At 49.4% G+C, this 23,819-nt stretch overlaps 1 protein-coding gene across 3 annotated transcripts in view; it reads left to right on the top strand.

Moving 5' to 3' along the window:
- KANSL1 (KAT8 regulatory NSL complex subunit 1) overlaps positions 1-23,819 on the top strand; it is a 79,363-nt gene that overhangs the window by 49,561 nt on the left and 5,983 nt on the right. For 2 of the 3 annotated variants that reach the window (XM_041426532.1, XM_041426531.1), the window contains exons 3-10: positions 6,955-7,096; positions 10,762-10,866; positions 14,327-14,442; positions 15,775-15,964; positions 18,585-18,750; positions 21,657-21,839; positions 22,149-22,307; positions 22,615-22,766. In XM_041426532.1, coding sequence (XP_041282466.1) covers positions 6,955-7,096; positions 10,762-10,866; positions 14,327-14,442; positions 15,775-15,964; positions 18,585-18,750; positions 21,657-21,839; positions 22,149-22,307; positions 22,615-22,766 — 1,213 coding nt within the window. The remainder of the gene's footprint in view (positions 1-6,954; positions 7,097-10,761; positions 10,867-14,326; positions 14,443-15,774; positions 15,965-18,584; positions 18,751-21,656; positions 21,840-22,148; positions 22,308-22,614; positions 22,767-23,819) is intronic. The other variant, XM_041426533.1, reaches the window with a different exon arrangement.

The following is a 23,819-nucleotide window of genomic DNA, read 5'->3' as shown; positions in this document are numbered from 1 at the left end:
GAGCCTGTTTCAGTGTAATCACTTATCCTGAAGTTTCATTTTGATCTTGGGCTGCAGAACCTGTGGAGTTAAACAAAAGCCCCCCTGGTCCCCATGAGCCATGACAAAACACCCTTTGACCTCAGGTCTTAACGGCTGCATAATGAGAAGTGAAGAGACTGAAGCTTTTTCATGCCTGGAGAGATGGGAGTATCCAGTGCTGCTCACTCCTCTGTCAGTGTTTACTGGGTGGGGGCTGAGAGGAAGACTCTATCTCCTGCGAGATAAACCAAGAGGAAAATGAAAGCAGTTTTTATTTGTTGCCCTGCTCACTTCCATCCTGGAATGACAGTGATCAGAAGTGGCTGAGTTGAAAACAAGTTTTTGCATCCTGTGTCAGCGTGTAGTGAGCTCTGTTGTTGGGAAGTTTGGTAAATACTGAAGGAATAGTCAGTTCCCCTCTTGCAAGGAAGAGTTCTTTGCTTTGGAGATTAACTCCACTTTTTTCTTGGATATCTCATGGTGAGATTGTTTTGCTGGTGCTGCCCAAGTGGGGAAGCTTTGAGACACTGAGACAAGCGTAGTGGCACTTAGTGTGGTGTAGATCAAGTTGAGAGCAGTCAGGAAATGCCTTTGTTGGTGCCAGTGGCCTTATGGCATGAGCTGGAAGGTTTTAACATCCTGGAGAACCATTCCATGAATCGTGCCTTCAGTAACTCTCCTGAACAATGAAAACAGGTCCCAGATAAGTCCTATTCTGACACGGTGTTGTGTTGGCGCTGCTCACCAAAGCTCAGGGCTGCTGTCCTCACCCTGGCTGTAACTTCATGTAGTTTCTGTATTATGGAATATTGATTTACTGTGGAGCATAAAAATGTGCCGTACTCAGCAGAAGGGCCTCTCCAATTGTTATGCTCCAGGAACACTGCTGCTCAGGAATGTGAAATAAATTTTCCCTTTTAACAATGGATCCTGATTTGCATAGTCTCTATTCTTGTTCCCCGGGGACTGTGGCACTAATGGGCTGCAGCGAGCGCTCCCCCACTTGGACACCAAACTCCTCTATTTGCTACACACAAAGGCCTTTGCTGTGGAACAAGTGTAATAACTTCTCAAACAGTTTACTCTGTGCTGTAATTGTCTCCTCTCTGTTGTGCTCTCAGTTTTGTTTGAAGAGCTTAGAACACTGAGCACCCCCTTCCTTCTCGTCTTTGATGTTTTAACGGCATTATTCTCAGGGAATCTTGTTTTCCAGCAATCCAGAAAGTCACATCGTCCCATGCTGCCAAGTGAGGTGATCTCATGGTGCTGAAGGGAGACCAGGAGCTGGGAAGTGGCTGCTTTGCTCTGCTGGGGCTTTGCTTTGGCAGCAAGGAGAGCTTTAGGATGGAAGTGCAATATTCAAGATAATGGCTCGTGGTTGTTGCTGGTTGTGCTCATGATGTGTTAGCGAGGATGTCAAACCTCTGTCATCGCTTGCTGTATCCAGAAGAAACTTATGAATCTCTTATTGAGATCCCACCTTTAATGGGAAGGGGAGAAAAAAATGAAGAGCACAATTTCCATCAGCTTTGTGCTTCTGCCGCTTTGTGCTTTCTTGTGGAAGAATTTCAACTCCTACTGAAAAATCTGGGTCTAAGAAGGGTAATGATTCTCCTGTGCAACCCAGACCTATTGGGAAGCTGCTGTAAGCAAAATTATAAAATTGATACAGGGCCTTACTCAGCAAAAAGAAGGATATCCTCCTGGAGGATGTTTGTTGGAAGCTTGAGCAATTGTATTTTAGGCATTTTGAGGGAAATGTGGGCATTCTTGGTTCATAGTTTGTAATGTTGAGAATGGCATCTTAACCAGAGCTTTAAGGGAAAAATTCCCAATGAACTGAACACAGTTGGAGGAAACTTTGGTGCCTTGTGTAGTGTCACCTTCTCATCCTGGGTTTAGCTGCAAGGGACTAAGAAACTGCCTTAATTTCTGGGGTGATGGTGATCAGGCAGAGTGCACACAGACAGTTCAGGCTGCTCTGCTCTGCCTGCCTCGGTGCCCATGAGCGTGTGGAGAACTATACTGAAAAATGGGTCCAATAAATTCCCTTAAAACATGGTATTTTTCAGCTGACTGCTGATCCTCTGGTGAGTTGGTTTTCCTGGTGTAACAGGCAGCTTGTGGTGACCACACCTCTGATCAAACCTTCTGTCCTGCACCTTGCTCCCCCACCTTCCCCTTCTCTCCTCACACCCTTGTCTGTGAGTGCTAAGCAGGGTTCAGATTGGCCCAAAGTACTTCCATTGGCATAGCTGGAAGAATAAAATCCTGATTTTTGGCTATTGTCACAGAACAATTGTTGCTGCTGAGGGCTCAAGAGCAGCTAGAGCTGGGAATGGCTGTTTTTCAGACAGTCAGCTGAACAAATGCTCGGGGCAGTGCATAAATGTCGTGGTGTAAAGATCTGGGGCACTTGGATTTGAAACAGCGCAGAATTACTTCTGAGACAGCCTTCTGCCATTTCCAGGCCTTGGTGGGAGCTGCTGCCTGTTCTCTGGAGGTTCTCTGTTTGCACAGGGGTTGTGATGGGCCGGGGAAGGCCAGCACAGACAGCCGTGACTCAGTGTCCCCGTGAGTCACCCTGTGCTCCGCGGCAGGATCCCGACCCCGAGGCCCGGGATGGGATGCTGTGTCACCAGCCTGGTGTAGCACCTGGGGCTGTGGAGTTCCACCTTCACAGAGCCCTGCAATGCTTCCAGTCAGAAAAGCCCTCTGAGACCATCTAGTCCAGCCTTGGGCAGTGCTCTGGAGCTGCTCTGCTCAGAACTTTAACTCCATTCCTGCAGCACAGCCAGACCCCGGCGTGGCCGGGGAGCCGGGGCTGCTGGCACGGTTTGTGCAGGTGTCATTCACAGCCAGCAGTGCTGCTCGGAGCTAAAACAGGAGGAAATAAAACAGTGCTCTTTAGTTTACTGCTGAGAAACCGGGCACTTCTGTCTTAGGGCAGGAGCTTGGCTTAGCCCTGCTCATGCTTTAGGATTTGTGCTCCCAAGTTTTCCCTGAGCAGTGGGGGCTTTTCAGTAGAAATAAGTCTCTACTCCCAGGCTGTGGAGGTCCTGGGTTTGTGTGAATATGGGAATGAATGAGCCGAGGGGAGGTTGGAAGGAGATTCAGCAGAGTGCCGAGCACATGCTGGGAATAAAGAGCCCTTCAAAGCTGATGGTTCTGTCCAGGGGTGGGGGCGGGTGTTCAGCTGAACAAATTGTTCACTTTGGCTTCTTTGCAGGCAGAAATGTTACGATCAGCTAATGAGATTGTTCTCAAGCCTTGTGGGGTTTTCTCTTCCTCCCTCAGAGTCATCATGAGAGTGGGTTTGGCAGAGCTTTAACTCTTGCTCCACACACTGATATGGTTTTGCATTGATCCAAAATAATAAATAATAATAATGATAATAATGATAATAAAACTGAAGAATGAATGTGAAGAATATACAGGGACAGGAGCAAAGTGGAAAATAGCAGCTGAATTGGTTATCTTATTGAAGAAAAGTCCCATCCTGTAGCTCCTGGGCTCTGTCCCAGTGTCGTGGTGAGGCTCCTCTGTGGGAGGGACTCAAATATTCCCAGTTTGTCTCTGGAAGGTGAGGGAGGCTGAACTGAGTGTCCCTGGGGGGGAAAGGCTCAAATCCCAGAGCTTTGAATCACTCTGACGTGATTTCTTCTGTCCAAAGCAGGAAAGAGGAGAGTAAATACAGCCACTGGAAGGTGACTGCATTCCAGGGGACAGCAGAGCCCCTGGGAATACGCCAGTACAGAGTGGAGGAGGGGAACCATATGGAAAGTGCCTGGAAAGCTGGAGCTTACTGCCTCATGTTGTGGCATTAATCTGTGAGTGTCCGAGGCTCCGCCGGCTGCCCTGGGCTGTGCCGCCTCCTGGCATCAGTGCCAAAGGCATTCTCTGGTTGCCAGTGAAGCCCTCCCATGGCTGTTCCAGCTCTCAGCCTGCTTGGCTGCCTGCAGAGTTTCTCAGTGTTTCTGTGGTGTGTTTCTGGCACCGACTGTTTCTTCCAGCGTGACCTGTTATTCCTCATTTCACATCAAGATGGTTTGGGTTTGCTCAAGTGCTTGGAGTGGCAGAAACAATCTCCCTCCAGACCCTGGTGGCTGTTTCTCATTCATTCTGCTGGTTCCTAGAAGTGGATCTGCTAATGTAGCTCCCCTCCAGCCTGTAACTTTCTGATCTGAAATCAGTTCTAGCTCCGTTTTTCTGTGCTGCTCCATGTCATTACCAGGATGGTTTAGCAGCAGCTGGTGGGCCTGCTCTGCTCACTTTGCATCTGGGCCTTTAGTAGGGCAGTCTCCTGGTGAAAAATAAGTCTGCTAATCTCTAATTCCCTCCGTTTGTTGGGGCTGTCTCTGTCTGCCTGGTTGGAATTCAGCTGCATGGACTCAGCAGAAAGCAGCATGGGCAAGTGGGCGGATGGGCTGACTGAGGGACTTGAAACTGAGACTGAGGTTGGATATTGGGAAGAAATACTTTCCTGAGAGGGTGGTCACGCCCTGGCACAGGTGCCAGCGCAGCTGTGGCTGCCCCTGGATCCCTGGCAGTGCCCAAGGCCAGTGGGACAGGGCTGGGAGCAGCCTGGGACAGTGGAGGTGTCCCTGATCCCTGTGCCAGGGTGTAACCACCCTCACAGGGAGGCATTTCTTCCCAATATCCAATCTAACCCTTCCCTCTATCACTTTGAAGCCATTCCCCCTTGTCCTGTCACTCCGTGCCCTTGTGAAGAGTCCCTCTCCATTTCCCTTGTAGACTCATTTCAGGTTTAGAAAGAAAGGAGAGGGTTTTCCTCTCCCCCAGAGCAAGCCGAGGTTTCAGATCCCCAGTGGTCATGCAGGACATCACACTCTGTGTTATCCATGGTTGCTCCTTTCTAATGCTAGATGAGAAAAGAATCCTTTCCACAAAATGCTTGTAGAGGAATTAAAGCTGAGGAAGATCCGTGGGTCCTTGTCCCAGAGCTGATCCCCACGAGGGAGCATCCATCCCATGGTGTTGCTGCCAGCACTTGCAGGGAAGGGTGGGACCCAACTGGGAAAGGCTCAGTTCTAAATATAGAGACACTACGCTGGGTGCTGTTTTGGAAAGTGTGGCTGAGCCATCATTCTGTTCCTCCCCTCCTCCACTGCTGCCGCAGGGTGTCAGAGGATGAAGTGTACATTACTGTGTTTCTCTTTCTTGGGTTATTTTTGGTTCAAATCCAGTGGGTTTTTCTGGGGTAGGATGTGTCCTGATTTTAAGGTGAGGAGCAGGTCTGCTGCTGCTTGTGCTGCTGTTTCACTTAAGAAACTAAATGGATTTAAAACTATTCTTTTCATACTTATCTCAATTTCTGTGTAATCTGAGCAAAAGAATAGGCTGTGTTTATCAGCACAGTCCAGTGTTCCAGCAGGCAGAGGTGCTTTGTAATGTTGGGAGAGGCAAACTTAGGGAATTGGCACTTGGGATGTACTCTCAGCAGCAATTGATTCTGAAAACTTACTGCTAAAAATTCCCAGGGCTCTGTGGCTCCCCAAAGAACAAACTGCTGAAATCTGGCTTTACACAGGGAAGTATTGCAGAGGGAAGGACTTGAACTCCTGAAGGTGTTTTGGAGAAGGCTGGGGGGCAGAAGGCAGCAGATGCTGTTGCCTGTTTTTGGGAACGTGTCCCTGTCTCTGCAGGGACAGCCAGAGGTCCAGCAGGAATATGGATAACGTGTCTTGTTCTAAATGCAGGTTTTTCACTTGCAGTTTGAAGCAACTAACTCCTCCTTTTCAGGGTATTTCTATGAGTTGATTTGAAACTTGTAATAACCCTGGGGCTTTTTTGTATTTATTTCATTTTTAGGCAAGTGCATTTGGTAGCAGTTATGCCTAAATCAGGGCAGAGGCCCAGGAGGTGCAGATCTTTTGAAGAACTTGATGATTTCTGCTCCTTCCCATCTCTGCAGCTGGGGCTGCCTCAGTACAAAACCTCATTTACCACGTGCTGCTTCTGCTGTCGTGGCTGGTTTCAGCTCTGAAATGGGTTAATCTCAGCAGAAGACTTTCTAGTTGATTTTGGAGGAAACATCTGGACATTGCTGTGGCTCCTCTGCCCCACATGCTCTGGCTGGTTCAAAATTCCTACCCAGAAGGAGGGGGGGAGATGGGCAAAGGGAATTATTTTGTGATTAATTTCTTAATTGCTAAGTATCCAGATGTGGCAAAGGCTTTGTGCAGCAACACTGGATTTGTCAGCACTTTCTGCTGGTGCTCTGTTTCCACACCATGTCAGGGTTTTCTTGCTTTCTGGGCAGCCTTAATGTTTATCCACATGAATCAGTGTGCTTAGGGTATATATTCATGATACTGTGGCTTTTAACATGGAGAGTGGAGCCGTGGATTTATCCATTCCTTACCATCTCTCTGTTCCTGTCTGCCCTGAAGTGCAGCAGTAGGGATTGAGGGTGTTTTGATGACAGTTGATGTTATTTCCTGGTTTCTTTATTTGCTTGGTGCTTCCATCAGATGCAGAAATCAGGATTGCTTTGCTGTTGCCTGCTCTGTCCTGTGCAGCACACCATTGCAGAGGAGCAGCTTGTGCAGGGTTGGCCCTCTTGGTCCTCTCCAACTTGTAAACCCCAGCAGTGGTGGTTGTGAAACTTGTCACTGAGGTTTAATTGTGGCCACATGGTACAAGCTGCTGTTCAGGTGGATTTGGCAACCAATGCCAGAGAGTTTTTTTGAAGACTTCAGTCACTGGGTGCCAGCAGATGTTGGAATATTGCTCTGCAGAGACAAGGCCCTTGCAGCACGTCTGTAATTCCTTGGTAATTATTAGCAGCGGTGAGATTGTATCAATCCTGCCATCCGGAATGCAGCTTTTGATCCGTCTGTCAGTTCTCCTTGGATTTCTGTGGTCTGTGTAATTAAAATCACCCTGAGAACCATGCTGTGTGTGTTGCAGGAGGCGGAGGGCAGAGTGGAGGTGGGCAGCAGACCGTGCCGCCATCGTCAGCCGCTGGAACTGGCTCCAAGCCCACGTGTCGGACCTGGAGTACCGCATCCGGCAGCAGACGGACATCTACAAGCAGATCAGAGCCAACAAGGTGAGGGCTGGGATGGGGCAGGGGGCAGTGGGGTGGGGCAGGATGGGGCAGGAACGGAGCGGGATGGGATGGGATGGCATGGGATGGCATGGAGTGGGATGGGATGGGATGGGATGGGATGGGATGGGATGGGATGGGATGGGATGGGATGGAGTGGGATGGGGCAGGGTGGAGTGGGATGGAGGTGGGATGGAGCGGGTTGGGACAGGATATGGGGCAGGAATGGAGCAGGATGGGAGAGGATGGGATGGGATGTGGCAGGATGGATCAAGATGGGACAGGAATGGAGCAGGATGGGACAGGAATGGAGCAGGATGGAGCCAGGATGGGATGGAGGGGGATGGGATGGGGCAGGATGGAGCCAGCATGGGATGGGACAGGATGGGGCAGGATGGAGCCAGGATGGGATAGGGCAGGATGGGGCAGGAATGGAGCAGGATGGGGCAGGATGGAGCCAGGATGGGATAGGGCAGGATGGGGCAGGAATGGAGCAGGATGGGGCAGGATGGAGCCAGGATGGGATGGAGTGGGATGGGACAGGATGGGGCAGGAATGGAGCAGGATGGGATAGGATGGGATGGGATGGAGCAGGATGGGGCAGGAGGCCTTTGGGCACTGTGCTTCTGCTTTGCCTCCTGATGGCTCCTTCTGACTCCAGAGTGCAGATGCAAAGTCTGAGGCTTTTCCCCTCCTGCCTCTCTCCCAAAGCAGATTGCAAAGCTGTGACTAATTGTAATGCAATTTGGCATGGGCTGAGTGTAATTCCTGTCCCTGGTGCAGTATGATAACGTGAAGGGAGCAGTACCTTGCTTTAGAGTCAGTCTTTGGTGCTGAGCAGAGCTGGTGCTGTTGCATGTGTGATGCTGTTCCCCATCACTCAAGCCTTTCTCTTTGATATTTTTTTTAAAACCTTCCCATTCTTTCTTTTTGGGAGTAGCTGAGGATGGGGATAAAACCAGCTGAGATTTAGTGGGAAAGGGAGTGGCCTGTAGAGGAAGTTAGTTCAGATGCTATCTGAACAGGCTTAAAATTGAGTCTGTTCCATAAAAAAAGATCATTTTTTGGTGCTGACCTTTCCCTGTGGAAGGTTTTTTTTTTTTTTTAGTGTTGCTCTCAGATGGTGGGAGAATGGGGGAGAGCAGAGAAGGGATGAGGCAGGGATTGTTGTGGAGACTTGTTCAGGCATGCACATGTAAATGTCAGGCCTTGGAGGAAGGAATGTCTGGAGTTTGTGGCAAGAAGGCTCCTGGTATTGCATCAACTGAGAGATCCTCAGGAATTCAGTCTGGCAAAGGCCTTTCCCAAGATGTGTGCTGCTCTGGGGGTGGTGGGGAGAGGCTTGCAGGGGGTAGAAAGCAGGGGAGGGAGACTGGACTTTGATGCAGCTGTGCAGAAAAACAGGCTTAATTGAGTGAGTGAGGGCTCTAAATGAGTAGGTGGAAGAGCACGGCTTGTGAGCAGAATCCATTACTGAGATTAGGGCAAAAGGCTTCTGGGAAGTGGGCAGATGAATGATTCTTCAGGAAGAATCATCTTCCTTTCTGTCTTTAAGCTGACATTGCAGCATGGTTTTAAGTACAAAATGCAAAATAGCTGAAGGTTTTTATGCTAGAAGTTAAGTAATGGAAGAAACGAGAAAACTCAGGTAATGATGTGGAAGGTTCAGGGCTTTCACCAGGTGATGGCAACTTGACAGGCTCATGAAATGGTTACAAGCATCCCCTGTGTTTTTATAAGGCTGCAGCCTCAAGGTCTGAAAGGAGGTTCTGGCCAGCAGGATCATCCTCTCTGATTTGTTCAAACCAAAACTCAACTGTGATACCCCAATACATAAATTTAAGATAAAACATGTTGCTTAAGGTGCAGGGGCGTTCAGAATTTGAGTGTTTTGGGTAGTGGCTGTTCTGCCTGAAGAAGTAAAAAAACAGAACCACATTCTATCACATGCCCCATCTCTGATGGGACTTGCTGGAGATTATTCTTGCACCCAGCTGTTGTTATCTTGATGTCATTGAGCTCTGGGATGGTTGTAAAACAGATTCTGTTTGCACCAGTGAAAAACTAGAGACCATCTTAAAAGGGCTTGGAGCAAGAATAGGAGACTGGAGAAACAACCCTGTGTTTCAGTAACACACGAGCTTGTTGGAATGAATTTGGCTTCAAATTGTACAAGGAAAACAGTTAAAGAATTTGGAAACACCTTGTTTTTTCTATCAATATAACTTAACTCCAGTTTATTGGGCCATAAGGAGGTTAAAATGTAGCTGCTGCAGGAATTCAGAGTTCTACAAGTTCTAAAGTTCAAAGAAATCTGATTACATTCTTTTTTAGTTTAATTACCTTTATATGTTAGAGTTTACATCCCAGTGTACCCTTCAAGAAAGACACATTGCTGTGTCAGATCAAAGCAAGGGAAGGACGAGGCAGTCAAAAATAAGCCTGTGTTTTGAGGGTAAACTGCTGCCTGGGAGTCTCAGCAGGAATTGTGCTCTCAGCACATTGAGCTCAGCTCGGTTGCAGCCTGGTGAGAAGTGGAGGAAAACACCAAATCAGGGAGCTGTGCTCAGGGCTGGTTGTAAAATACCCTGTTTGCAGGCACTTAAAAATAGCAGGCTGTTGAGGGAAGCCTTGTGGCTCTGTCCTCTCTCCAGATAATGTGCCCAGGTTCCCTCCAGGCTCACTTTGCTGTGACACACTGTGTGTCCTCCAGAATTGTTTTCAGGTGACTGATCTGCCTGGTTTTGATCTGAACAGCCCCTTCACAGTTCCTTGTTTGATCAAATGCTACTCACTGGGGTTTGTCTTTGTCCTGGGCTGTGTTCTTGACCTCCACCAACTCCCTGATCCCTTGCACATTTTGCCCTCCTTTGTTATAATATAGCCCAGAATATGCATAATCTCCAGGCTCACTTTGCTGTGACACACTGTGTGTCCTCCAGAATTGTTTTCAGGTGACTGATCTGCCTGGTTTTGATCTGAACAGCTCCTTCACAGTTCCTTGTTTGATTACAATGATTTTATTTCCCTTTGTGTTGTTCTGAGAGCAAAGCAGTCCTGCCTTTAGGTTAAGCTTCAGTTAAAGAGGAACAGGACAGCATATGTCAAACCTGATAAAACAGTGCTCAGTCGCTGTGTTTGTCACACTGACTTTATAGCAATGTCTTTCTTTCCTTACTGAATTTTTGTAAATATTGCTTCTTGTGGGGGGCAGGGGGAAGTCTGCTCAGAGTAACAAGTTGGTACATTTTTTGTCACCTGCTCAGAATTGTTTGCTTGGCTGTGGTGGCAAGTTCCCCTCTGCAGGGTGAGGGCAGCTGCTGCTGCTCTGTGCTCCAGCAGGAATCTCCTCTGGCTTGGCTGGCACGTGGGACAGGCAGAGCTTCAGAGGCTGAGCTGCCTCCAGCCACTGTCCTTCCCTCTCTGGGGTCAGCTGAGATGTCAAGGAAAGCCAGGCAGCAGGGGATTGGGTTTGGCATCACGCCTGGAAGCCGTGGTGGGAATTGAGGTGCTGCTGTGCAGGGCGGTGGGTGCGCAGTTTCCCTGTGGACACCAAAGGATCTGCAGTTCATTCCTCTTGTGGGGAACAGGGTTTGTGGCACGGTGGGTGTGCAGTTTCCCTGTGGACACCAAAGGATCTGCAGTTCATTGCTGTTCCTCTCTTGCAGGGGCTGATAGTCCTTGGTGAAGCTTCGCCCGCTGACCCTGTCGTAGATGATTCGTCCCGTCCCCTTAGAGCTGAAGTTAGGCTGGAGCCTGGGGCCGACAGGCTGGTGAGTGCCACTGTGGGGCTGACTGGTCCAGGAGCTTCACCTGCACCAGTTTTGGGAGGGAAGGCTCATCCCTTAAGCTGTGGGGCAGAGGGATGCTCAGACCATGGGGCTGGCCTCATGGAGCAGCTCCTCGCTGTGACTCCAGGTGGGAATCACTGATCTTGGTCAGCAGCTCACCCCCTCCCATGTTGTTTTGGGGTTAATAAACAGTAGGATTTAAACACCTTTTAGAACAGAGTTCCTGGGGGTACCTTTGTAATATGCATTAGCATTTTGTGAAGCTTTAAAATCTTAACTAATCCTTTCCCTCCAGCAAAAAAAGTACCTCAAACTGAGAGCAGCGTGATTAGCAAAGGCTGCTAAAGATGTGGCTATTTAATATCTGCCTGAGCATTCCCCCTTGGAAAGGGCACTAATGATTGCAGTGAGATGCACTGGAAACTATGCAGAGTGCCAGGTATTTATTATTTAATGTAGAAATGTAGGGCACAGACTGAAGGCTTGATCGTACTCTTCATCCTGCCTGTGATTGCTTTGGATCCTGGGGGATGCGGCAATGAATTAAAATAGAGGATTTGCAAGTTGTGGTGGAGCAGGAGGAGAAGGGTGGTCCCTGAAACTTCTGCAGGTTCTGCTTGGTACTTCCTTGTGGCCACTGCTGCAGCCCTGTGAGCCCTCTTGGCCTGCTTCTGGAAAGGGTGTTTATTCCCCTTCCACGGGGACTCCCACATCACTCCACACTCCCAGCTTCTCTGTGACACTGCTGGAAGTGTCACCCCTGGAACTACTGCCTCCGGCACCCAGCCCCTGGGTTTGTGCTTAATTAGGGCTGCTCATTAGGGCAGGGTGTTGAGTCAGAGCCCTGATCTGCTCCGAGCCAGAGATTACCCAGAGACGTTCCCGTGGCTCTTACTGGAAAGGGATCTCCTTTCCTGGAGAGGTGCTTATCATTTTGGCACCCTCCAGGCCTTTTCCCCCCCAAACTGGCAGAGTAAGAGACACATCTGCAGTGTGGAGCAGAGGGAGGAATCCATCCTGTCTCATCCCCAGCTCCCCTGGATCTCCTCCCCTCGTGAGTGCCTCGGATCCGTGTCCTTGGGCATCGGCTTCCTACGTGGGATGGGGCTGATAATCCCCAGGAGGAACTAATCCTATCACCAGTGGAGGGAAGGGCTTTGCAAATAAAGCCTGGGAATATCTTCTGGGAAATGGAAGCTCAGTAGGTGAATAAATATTTTTGTCTGAAGATGGAAATGACATGAAGCCCTGAAGACATTACTTGGCTGCTGATTTTGGTTCCTTGGATTGCTTGTCTAGTGAGGGTGCTGCACTTGATATTGTCCCCTAATGAAATATTTCTAGTAATAGGTGAAGATCTGAACCTGCCTGCTTTTGTTAGGGTTTTTTGGGAATGCAGGGGACATTCCTGGTGTTGTCTCATGACCTGTCTGCACACAGCTGATGTGCAACAGCAGATGTGCTACAATTGAATCTTCTACACCCCCCAAGATTCCCAGGGGTCTGAAGGACCTGGACTTCTGGACCCAAAGCACATAAAAGAGCTCAGAGTCAGGAGCAGGGGTGTGATCCTGGTGCTGTGGATGCTGCTCTGGATCCCAGCCTGGCTGCCCAGGCAGCCCTGGAGGACAGCACGGCCTTGGGAGGTGCACCAGGAGCTGGCAGGAGAGTGAGAGTGCAGGAGGTGTTGGCTCTGCTCCTGTGTCGGGTACACCCATCTCAGGGTGATAAAGGGAGCCTGGGCTGCTCCTGATAAATGCATGTTGGATTGATGCTTTCCAGCTTCTCCACAGGAAGCAGCCGAGTCCCTCTGTTCCTATCTTGAACCACCAAGACAGAGCAAGCTCTTGGAGAAGAAGTTCCTCCTTTTAAGACCCTTTCTGTAGAAGAAAATAAAGGATTTCAAAAGAGCTTATGAGTCATGAGTACCCGCCCTGCTGCACCAGGGGTGCCTCTGGCGGGTGTCACGTGGAGGCTCAGCCTTGCCAAGCCTCTGGAAAGCAGAGGGAAAGTGTTCAGCTCCTGCATGACTTCACCTGGCTGGGCTGCTGAGTTTACCTGATGTCTCAGGTGTGATCTGATCTCCCTCCTCCGTCTCTCTGGGTGGCAGAGTTGGTCTCATCCTGTCTTTGCTCCCCCGTAAGAGAAACATCTTTTTTAGCAGAAGTGTAAAAACCCCTGCAAAGTTCCTCAAAGAGGCCCAGGCAGAAGTTGTCTGAGTTGCTATGAATTGCCCTTCCCTGGGTGACTCAGGTGTCTCCTCTTCTGGAAACCGTTAATCCAGCAGTGCCATGGCCTGGTTTTGTTGTTTATTGAGTTGGGGGGTGTTTGCTGGGAAGATTTAATCACCACAATCCAGATGGGTTTGGGATAGAGTCAGGGCCAAGCAGGGGGCTTGGCTGACCATCTGTGTGGTGTCAGAGCTTTGCTTTTGCCTTTTTTTTTTGGTACTTGAACCACATAACCACTGTGTGTGCTCAGAGGGGGAACCCCAGTGAGAGACAGGGCAGGGAGTGTAGGAAGTGTCACACAAAGGAAGAAATACAATTTAACCCCAGGGAGGAGCATGTGTGACACCAAAAACAGGGGACTGCATGGTTGGGGCTGAAGTTGATGATGACTGCCAGAGGTATGGACACACTGGTGGGCTGCACCAGGGTGGAGAGCAGGAATGTCACTGGTGGGAGGTACAAAGCCAGTGTGTCCTTGGAGGCTTGGTGACAATCCTGCTGCTCCCTGCAGAGCCAGGGGGTTTGTGTTTCAGACCTCAGGCAGAAGGGATTGGGGAGCACAGTGTTTTTAACTCGATTTTTACTCACTGTGCTCTACCAAAAAGGTGTTTCCAGCTTTGTGTTTATGCAGCACTTTCAGAGTTACAGACTCACCCTGCTCCCATCCCAGCCCCACAGCCTGGCTTCACACTCATTTAAAACACTCCCTAAAATGCTGTTTGGACTCTGTTTGCACAGGTAGTAAGTTAAAATGCAAATTCAGTTTTGCAAGTCAGTTCCCCTCTCCCTCCCTCCCTGTTTTCCCCCAAAGTGCTTCGGCAGGAACTTTCAACCACGTGGCTCAGAACAGAAACCAAACTGCAGGAGAGACTGCAGAGGTTTACAGGTGGTGATGAACTTGTTTGCACCATGGAAACAAAATGCTAAAATCTCCTTAAAGGCCTCAGCCTTTCATGCTTCTGGTTGCCTGAGGGGAATTAAAGTCCTTTGGATCTTGGAATGAAAGGGCTGCCATGTATCCATCCTCTTGCTGTCCCTAAGATCTCCTTATGTCCCTGGTCTCCTGTTCATACTGTGACTTCTGAACCCTGGTTTGAAGTCCTGTGTGGAAATCCATGGCTACAGCTCAGAATCCTCAACTAGACCAGTTATACTAATTGTGGCTATTTAAGAAGCTCTTATTTATTTCTATTTTTCTCCTCCTTCCTTAGAGTGTGTCTGGATCCCAGCCCCTAGAAAGCTTGGGTGTTTCTGCTGCAAATACTCCTGAATCCCACCCCGCCAAGCCCTGCGGAGCACCAAGACCCGTCAATGGAGTTATTAACACGTAAGCTCTTGGATATTCTTTGCCATGTCCCATTGGAAACCAGGCTGTAACTGGGTTGGGAATGGTACAGATGGTGTCTTTTTTCAAAAAAAGTACAGTAGTAGATCATGCCTGGAAACATTTTGGAAGAGATTGCTTGCTTGAGGTTTTCTGCTGCATTGTTTTGCTGAAAATGGAATTAAACTGAGCTGTGTTTACATGAACAAGCCCTGCAGGCAGCTGTGCACGGAGCATGGGCAAAACTTGTTTCTTTATGAGTAGTTTTAATACATCTGCAAGTTGTGTGATTCAAAGGTACTAATGCCCTGCTCGTAGAATTATCTGTAACCACTGACCTACTTTATATGAGTTACGGAGGAATCCCATTGATCTGGGGAGTAAAACTTCCTAAATTCTTTATTTCTCCAGGCTGCTTTTGTTGACAAAGTCTTGAAGTGGGTAAATGAAAACAAGTGGAAGGCATTCCCTGATGCTACAGGGTTGAACCACTTGAAAACCCTTGAAAAACGTTGCACTTGCTCCGTGCCTTGAGGAGGCAGAGAAAAAGAGAGGGGAAAAGGGAAGGAGGGAGGGAGGGATGGATCCTGCCCCGATGTAATGCGAGCAGATCAAGGAGCCCATGGCTGCAGCTGGAACACTGCAGGCTGTAACGGAGCCCTTTGTTTCCCTGTAGCCTTTGAACTGCACAGCCTTAGACCACAGGGCTTTAATGTTTTGCATTTTTAGAAATGAAACACTTGTAGAAGAGACATGAAAAGGTTCATAGATGAGGCGCTGCTGCGCTGGGATCTGCTGGGGGCACGGGGTATTGATGCCAGGGCTGCTGCAGCCTTTGTGCCTAGGAGAGGTTGATGTTAACTGCACCTTTCTGGGGTCACTGCTGGGAGCTGGCACAGGTAGAGATCTCAAATATCCATCAGAACCGAGTTTACATCAGGGTTAAATATTTTTTCTATAAAATTCTATGTTCTCTGGCATTTAGACTCCTGAAAACCTCTTGTCTTAACATTCCCCAAACTCTCATTCTGGAGGAAGCTGAATTCTAGGGTTAAAGCTGTTCAGGTCTAGAGTGGCTTTTGCTCTGTGGCTTTCAGTGCTGTTTTTTTTGTTCAGAGCTTCCATAGGTATTTTGTCAAAGGTTCAGTTCGTGGGAGAGTGGAAGGTGACTGAAGTAAAAGCAAAAAACGGAGTTGCTTTGATAAAACCCGTTGTGCCATGAACTGCAGAGCTTTAAACTCAGCTCGGAGCGTTTGCTCCGGTGCGAACCACGAACCTGCTGGTAGCGCTGCGTGAATAACTGAGCTTTTCTTGTGCTCCTCTCCTGTGGGGCAGTCTGCAGCCTGGCCTGGCAGAACACGCTCAGGGAGATGGCCAGGAAGCCGAGGAGCTCCTCCACAAGAAGCAGCGCCTGTCCCTGGTCCCCGCGGACGGGACGTGCGTGGCCGCGCGCACCCGCCCCGTCCTCAGCTGCAAGAAGCGGCGCCTCGTCCGACCCAGCACCATCATGCCCCTTTCCAAAAAGGTGAGTCGGGTGTTTTCTGCTCTTGTTCCTCTTTGTGAAGATGGGAAAAAAAACAACAGGAAGGAAGAGCAGGACGGCAGGGCTGTAAAAGCTGTTGGAAGAAAGGAGAGGGGAAGGAGGAGGTTGTAACAGGTTGGAAGATTTTTCTTTGCTGTCACTGGGGAGGGAAGATGCTGGACTCATGAGTTTTATTAAGCCAACCAACCTGAGGTGAACTCAAGGCCAGGTAGGTCGGTGTGGCACAGTCTGAGCAGGAGAAAGAAGCCCTGAGAAGTCAAGTATCAGGAAACCTTAACTCTGAGACAGGAATTAGCAAAGCCCCCAGGAACTTGCTGATGTTCAAGGGAAAACCACAACTGTTTGCCCAGGCTTACGTGGGATGAATGCCCTGTCTCTTCCTGTTTTGTTTTCTTTATTATTATTTTTTATATTCCTCTCCCTAATGCAGGATTCATTCAATGGAAGTGCAGTTTATTGCTTGCATGAGGAAGGGCCATGTTTAATTCTTTTTACTTTCTCTTAGGAATACCATAAACTGTCAGTTGGAGGGAAAATAGTGAGAAATGAAGGAAATAAGGGTCTTTATTTGTGCATGCAGAACCATAATGACAAAAATCCACTTACCTTTGAGACAAAGTGTTTCAAGTCTAACTTTCCCACAAGGGTTGGGGGGTTTTCACTCTGCGGATGTTTTAAAGAGAAGCTCCAAAAGCAGCATTTTTCTGAGCAAAATAGATTCTTCCTCAGCTGAGTCAGCTTTAACTGATCACTTATCTGCAGTTTTATCTGGGGTATTTCTGGGAGAGCTCTGCAGTGATTACTTGCAAGATCTTCAGTGATTTGGAAGTTGATGAACTTTCTCGTGGTGGATGCTGCCTTGTGCACTCAGTGCTTGAAGAATTGGCTGTAAATTCTGTGTTAGATCTTTGTTGTTGTCATCAAATACATTTGGTAATCAGAGATGGTTCAGAAGAGCAGTTCCAGAGATGAAAGTACCAGAGAGCAGGGGATTTCTGAGCCCTCCTCCAGTCATTCCAGAGACAGCTGAGTCATGGCCAAGTCAAGTCGTGCTCCAGAAATACCATGTCCACTTGCCTCCACTCCCCTGCCCAGCAGAAAGTGGCTGTCCTGTAATGTTTTTATTGTTTTCCTCACAATTCAGTGCACACCTTTATGGGAATTTGTGCCCAAAGCTGGGGGCAGCCCTTCAGCTCACACATGGGCAGAGTGGCAGGATTGCCTCTCTCCTTGCTCAGCCATCCTGGTTAGAAAGCCCTGTGGGCTTAATCTTTCTTATTTTTTATTAATTAATTAGTTCCCAGCAGTGGTACTGCACTGCTGATTCATGCTCATTTTTGGATCCATCACAACCTCCACATCCTCTGGGCAGAACTTCTAGAGGCAGCAACGTAACTGCTCAGTTGCCCCTTCCTCCTCTTCTCTGGGCACTGCATCTGCTTCTTGCATTTGCTCTCAGTGCAAATTTGATTTATTTTGGATAATTTCTCTTAACTTGTAACCAGGAGTGAGCTTCCAGCTCTTTGCTTCAAGCAGCCCTTCCCAGTGTAGTGTTGTTTGCTGTGGTTATTCTCTCCCATCCTTCAAGTCATTCATGGAAATCATTTGGATAATTCTGACTCAGAACAGGCTTCTGCAGGATTCAGTTTGATCCATTCTTCCATTTTGGTGGGGAATCAGGGATTGTTTTCTCTGCATGGAGTTTATATCCAGTTATATGTCTGCTTGCAGTGGTTTCATACAAATGAAGTCTGTATCAAGTCTATAAATCTGTGAATTGTGACTGTCCTGGATTAAGGAACAAGGTTGAGAACCACCTTTGTCACTCTGTAGAATGTCCCTGCAAGTGTCAGCTCCTGGCATATAATGATGGCTCTGACCCACTGGAACTAAAAATGGATTCTTTGCCCCTTCTCTGACAGCAGAATTGTGCTGCCTCATGGTTTTTATAAATGAGGTTTCAACTTAGATAAAATTAAACACTTTTAGTCAAATTTAGCAGCTGTTAAACTGTCTGTGCTGGTAAGTCATAGTTTTCAGTTGTGTTTATGCAAAGTGAAAACATCCTCTCGTGAGGCCAGACTAAATTAACAGGTTCTGTACAAGGTAGAGAAAAAAAAAAGGGGGGGGTGTATGTGTGCATATATTAAATTTTTTAATGTATTTATATTTCTAAATAAAAATTATATATAGATTATTTATTATTCTATATAATGTGTAATTATTATTGTATATAATATATAATTATTATTGTATATAATATATAATTATTATTATATATTATATACAGTTAATATTGAATATGCTATGTATTATGCATAATAAGTATAATTTTAAACAATATTATAAAATGTCACATAACAGCTATTTAATATAATAAATTATACAGAAATAAAATGAATTTATTCTATATTTATTGATAATCAAACGTGGCTATAATCTATAAAATGCAGGTTTGATTTTAACTGTTTTAGATACAAATACAGTATATATTTATATGTAAAGGAGCATTAAAGAAACAAAGCTGCTTTTTGGATGTTTCCCACGAGCCGTCCCGCGCTGTCCCCGGGCCGGCTGTGACGTGTCCCCCGTGTCCCCTCAGGCCCACCGTGGCAGCCTGGCGCGCTGCAGCTGCGACGTGAACCCCTCGTGTGCCCTGTGTGGCACCCGCAGCTCCTCCACGCTGGAGATCCAGTACGATGCCCCTCTGCTGGAACGCCTGTCCCAGCTGGACTCCTGCATCCATCCTGTCCTGTCATTCCCGGATGGTGAGCGCGGCTCCTGCGGCTTGCGGGGGGTGCTGGGGAGGTGCCCCTGGCTGCCAGGGTCTGCTGGGGTACAGCCAGACCTGTTCATCTGCTGGTGGTTTTGAGATGAGAGCCTTGGCTGGGAAGGTGTCACACCTGGGATGTGTTTTGGGAATCTCACCCCGCAGCCTCGCTCACGGTGGGGAAGCCAAGAAGTGCCTGGGAGTCCTTCCTGGGACCTGGCTCTGGGGTCTTTGGGGCTCTAAAGCACTTGAGAAATATTTGCTTCCATGAGTTTGTCCGTCTGTATGAAATGATTTGTGGATTGGTTTGTCACAGGAAATTCTTTTGACCTCGTGAGGAACTGAAAATGATCTTGCATGGTTCAGTGGGCGCAGCAAGAAGGGATGTTCCCGTTAGGACACTCGATTTCCTGTGTTACAGCTTCAGGGTTAATCATCATTAAGAGAGGAATAATTAACCAGCCCTGACCGTGGGCTATTCACAAATTCCATGTGTAGGGACTTTTCCCAAGGGAAGAGTAGTTTGCAGAGTCTTCTTCAACTGGTGCTTTTATCAGGAGCGTTGGGAAGTGTGTGGATCACAGTGGTTCCTTCCCTTGGTGGGAGTTCATGGCTGCTTGAGGTGTGAAATTGTGGCTGCCCCATCCTTGGAAGTGTCCAAGGCCAGGCTGGACAGGGCTTGGAGCAAGCTGGGACAGTGGAAGGTGGCCTGGCTTCCCATGGAGGTGTCAGGTGGTTGGTCTGGGATAAGTCACTGGGCTAATGTGTGTGCTTGGGTTTAAATTCCAGCTTTTCACAAACTTCGTGTGACGGTAGGAAATGCAGGGAGTGTCTGTGAGCAATTAGTGTGGCCTCTTTCATTAGCACTATATTTAAACCAGACTAAAATAGTAAATTGGTGCTATTTTTACTAGATCACTCCCCTCCCAAAGACACAGCTCTGATCAGGAGTGCTCAAGGAACTTAATGAAGTCCTGAAGCAGGAATTTATTTTCTGGTTTCACAGCACTTGTGATCCTCTGTAGTGCTAAATCAAATATCCTGGGAAATGGGGAGACAACCTGTTGGGTGCTATTGCAGCAGAGGCACCAGACAAATTATCCCATATTCTTCCCATTTTCAGGGCTCCCTGCAGCTGGCTCACAGGGTAGAAGATCAGTTCTGGCTGCATGAGATTAAAAAACTTTGGATTTAAAACTAATTGGTGTAAAGCTTACAACACCTGTGCAGGAATACCCATTTTCCAGTACTGGTGAACTTTATTTATTCACTAATGCTTAAAGCAGTTGGCTAGGGTTGATTTTTTGGGATGGGGGTGATTCCTATCCCAGAGAAAAGCCAGGTAACGTGTTCAGGTGGGGGAATGGCTGTGCCTGGTGCTTGGGGTGCACTGAGGTGTCTCTGAGCATGAATCCAGGCTGCTGCTGGGGCTGCTGTGTGTGCAGAGCTCGCTGAGGATTCCTGCTGCTGGGGCACAGCTGTGAGCATGTGCTGACTTTCACTTTGAGCTGCCTCTCGGTGCCAGCCGGGATCTCCAGAGCAGTGTGCCAAGGGCAAAACTGCCAGGCACTGCAGGAGGAAAAGATCATTTATTTATTTATTCACTTATTCCCCTGGCAAGCAGGACACAGCCAGCAAGGCCTTTAACCCCTGCACTTGTGCTCCACCAAAGCTTTGTCCTCTTTGTCCCCTTCCTTTCAGGGTGGTGTGGGGTTTTTTTTGTTGGCAATTTTTTTTTTTTCTGGTTCGATTTCTCGCTGGGAATTTTTGGATGATGTAATAACCTTGGAGGGAGGATGAGCGCTGGGCTCACTGTGGTTGCCATCTGCCGGTCCCTGGGAGCCCTGCACTGCTTCCCGAGGAGCAGGGGGAGGAGGGATGGTGTCACTGCTGCCAGCAGGGCACTGCCAAACCAGCAGAGAGCTCACTTCCTGCTGACAGCGTTTTGTCCTGCCTTCTCCCCCTCCCTTCAACCTGTCCCCTCCTTCCACAGATGGTGTGGGATGTGAACTGGGAGGGGAAAGCAAAAGATGAGCAGATCTGGAGCAAAGACTGTTTTCCCCAAGTCTGACCACTCCAGTGGATGGCAGCATCCCTGAAGGACTGGCCTGGCCCCTCTCTGTTTTTTGGGACGTGTGCCCACAAGCCAGCAGTGATGACCAAAGAACTGCCATCACCCTGTGACTGCCCTTCCTTAGCAAGGGGCTGGGTGAGAGCTTGAACCACCACGGTACTTGGAATGAAGCTGTCCTGGCTTTTTCCAGGGAGCCAAGTCCCTACCAGCTCCAGCCCATGCTCTGCCAGCTCCATCCTCTTTGCCTGCCTGGATCTGCTGGGGCTTTCCAATCCCTAAAACTGGGAGGGAAGTACAGGACAGGAGTTCAGCTTCCAGCCAGGAGTTCCTCGTGCCCTTGGGGCCCCTTGGTGTGGTCACACACAGCTTCTCATGGTTGAGGTGCCACATCAGGCAGATTAACATGCTGCAGTGCCTGGTTGTCTTCTGGCTTGACTTGAAATTGAGGATTTAGCCTGAATTTCTCTCTTCCAGCCCAGATTTGGTGCTGAGATACCTCAGATTCTTGGAAGTCAGATCTCAGATAGCACCACATGAGATACCTAACAGAGGTGAAGACATAGGAGTTTTCCGTCAAAGAAAACTTTGTTCTCCTGCCAGGATATGCTTGGGCTTTGAATCCTGTAGGAATTTCACAAATACCTGCAGATTACAAATGCTGGGATTTATTGCAGGTCCTTCCTGAACATGGGGAAAGCGTATGGAAGCCTAGGTCTGACAGTCTGTGCTTGCATGTTCATCAGGGGCTGCTCTTACTGGGAGCACTGGGGCAGGGCGATGGGACCACAGCTCTTTGTTGCGTGATTAATTTGGATTAATACCCCTTGCAGATGTGCCGATGAGCCTGCACTTCCAGAGCATGTTGAAATCCCAGTGGCAGAACAAGCCCTACGAGAAAACTAAACCTCCCAAGAAGCTGTCTCTGAAGCACAGAGCCCCCGTGCCCCCCAGCCTGGCTGACCCCGCGCGCAAGGACCGCCACAAGCTGGTCAACTCCTTCTTCACCGCGGCCAGTAAGTGCTGCCCCTGCCCTGGCCAGTCTGAGGAGGAGGAGGAGGATGATGCCCTTCAGGTCCTGCTCCTGGGGGTGAGGCAGGGCTATGGCAGGGCTGCAGGTGAGCTGTGTGCAGGTGCAGCTCAGGTTTGTAGGGACCTTCCCGTGCTCGGTGTCAGCAGTGCCGCAGCTCTGAGCACACTTCCCCGGCCACCCCCGTGGTGTGGACAATTTGTGCAGCTGGAAAACTCTGCCCGAATCTCCTGTGCCAGCAGAAAGAGAGGTGAAAACAGGCATTTCATAGCTCTTTCTCTGTTCCCCTCCTCAGAGCGCTCCCATCAAAAAGCCCAAGCAGACAAGGCACACAGGCCGCCTTTAGACGATTTTTCGGCCGTGTCCAAGGCCGAGAGAGCGCCAGAGCGCTCTGCCCAGCCTCCTGCCTTTGACAAAAAGCGATTGCGAGACTGCTCATCTGAGAGGAGTGAAGGTAGGCCCCCAGGGGCAGGTGTCTCGGGGGGAGCTTGGGCTTTGCTGCATCCCCAGCCTCTCTGCCCCAGAGAAGGGGGCACGCACTGCTTCAGGCCCAGCCGCCACCACAGCAATGCCTCGTGTGCTCTAAACTGCTTCTTCCCCAGGGCAGCCCCCTCAGAAGGTGCTTCTCTTTCCTGCAAAGTGCTCCTCAGCACCGGCCACCTCTGGTGCACGTGGTCCTTTCCTCTCCACCGCCACCCCCTTGGGTGGGCTGGGTTTTTTTGCTAATGTTGTCGTTCATTTTCTCCCCCCTCCCTGTGCAGTGTTGAAGCATCACACGGACGTCGGTGGCCCGAGCTACCTGTCAGCAGCTGTGACCCCCTCCCCTCACAGCCCCATAGCTCGGCAGCTCTCCACCTCCTCTGAGGGCTCCACTCCCACCAGCTCCACCTCCCAGGGCACCTCCAGCACTGCCGTGAGTATTTGCTGCCTTCCAAGGTGTTCTGGGCTCAGCCCGTCATGGGGGCTCAGCTGGTACACAGATTTTGGGCTGGGGAATGCTCAGTGTTCCTCTTGCCACGCTGGACCCATTGGTTCAGCTGCTGCTGGGGTTGCTGGGTGGGTGTTGGATATGTTGGCTGTGCAGAGACAGGCAGCTGCAATTCCAGGTTCACCATCAGCTCAGCAGCTGCTGGTGAATGTTCTCATTCCCAGCAGTCCCCTGGCTTTGGTGCACATCCAGATTTTGGTGTCTGAAGCAGTGTGGGGCTGCCAGGAGAAGAGCTGAGCCTCAGCAGAGCTGCTTCCACTGGGACAGCTCCCCTGTCCCTCGGTGTCACCGGGCTGTGAATGGGCTTGGGCTCACAGGGCCAGGGCACAGCAGTGGTGGTGGAGATCTTCCACCTGGGCACAATCTTCAGCAGTCACTGCACTCTGACCATCTTCTGAGACACACTCAGACTGCCACAGTGCTCGAGGGTGACAGGGTGTGGGACCTTCATGAGCTCTGTGAGTAAGCAGAAGCTCCCTCCCACTGTGCTCGGGACAGGGTGATGGCACAGCTCCTCCACCAGATGCCATCACCCTCCCAGGCCCACGTCAGCAGAAACCCTTCCATGAAAGCCTGAACTCTGCTGAGCTCACAGGTGTCCCAGTGAAGAATTTGGCTTCTGTCTGGCCCCCCCATTTGGTAGTTTGGGCCAAAGCCTGAGCTGGATGTGACCCAGGGGCAGCGGAGCAGGACTCCTTGAACCCCCTGCTCCAGGCTTGTTGCCATGGGGTTCTGGGTCCCCACTGGGTTCCTTCACTGCAGAATTCAATTGTTCCATCACCAGCTGTGACATCAGGGTGTCTGAAGAACCGGTGGTGGTTCAGCTTGAGTGTGCTTGGCCTTTTGGAGGAGAGGACAGCCCATCTCAGCAGCTCTGACAGCCTTTCTTTGGCTCTGCACACCCACCCTGGTTTTCTCTTGCTGTTTTCCTGCTGTGCTTTCACAAGCTCGTTAAGAAATGCAAGATGAAGAGGTTTC

This window comes from Onychostruthus taczanowskii, unplaced genomic scaffold, assembly GCF_017590055.1.
Source record: "Onychostruthus taczanowskii isolate IOZ18803 unplaced genomic scaffold, ASM1759005v1 scaffold91, whole genome shotgun sequence".
Taxonomy (NCBI): domain Eukaryota; kingdom Metazoa; phylum Chordata; class Aves; order Passeriformes; family Passeridae; genus Onychostruthus; species Onychostruthus taczanowskii.
Note: the sequence above shows the minus strand (reverse complement) of the source record. Positions and strands in the feature narration are given on the sequence as shown.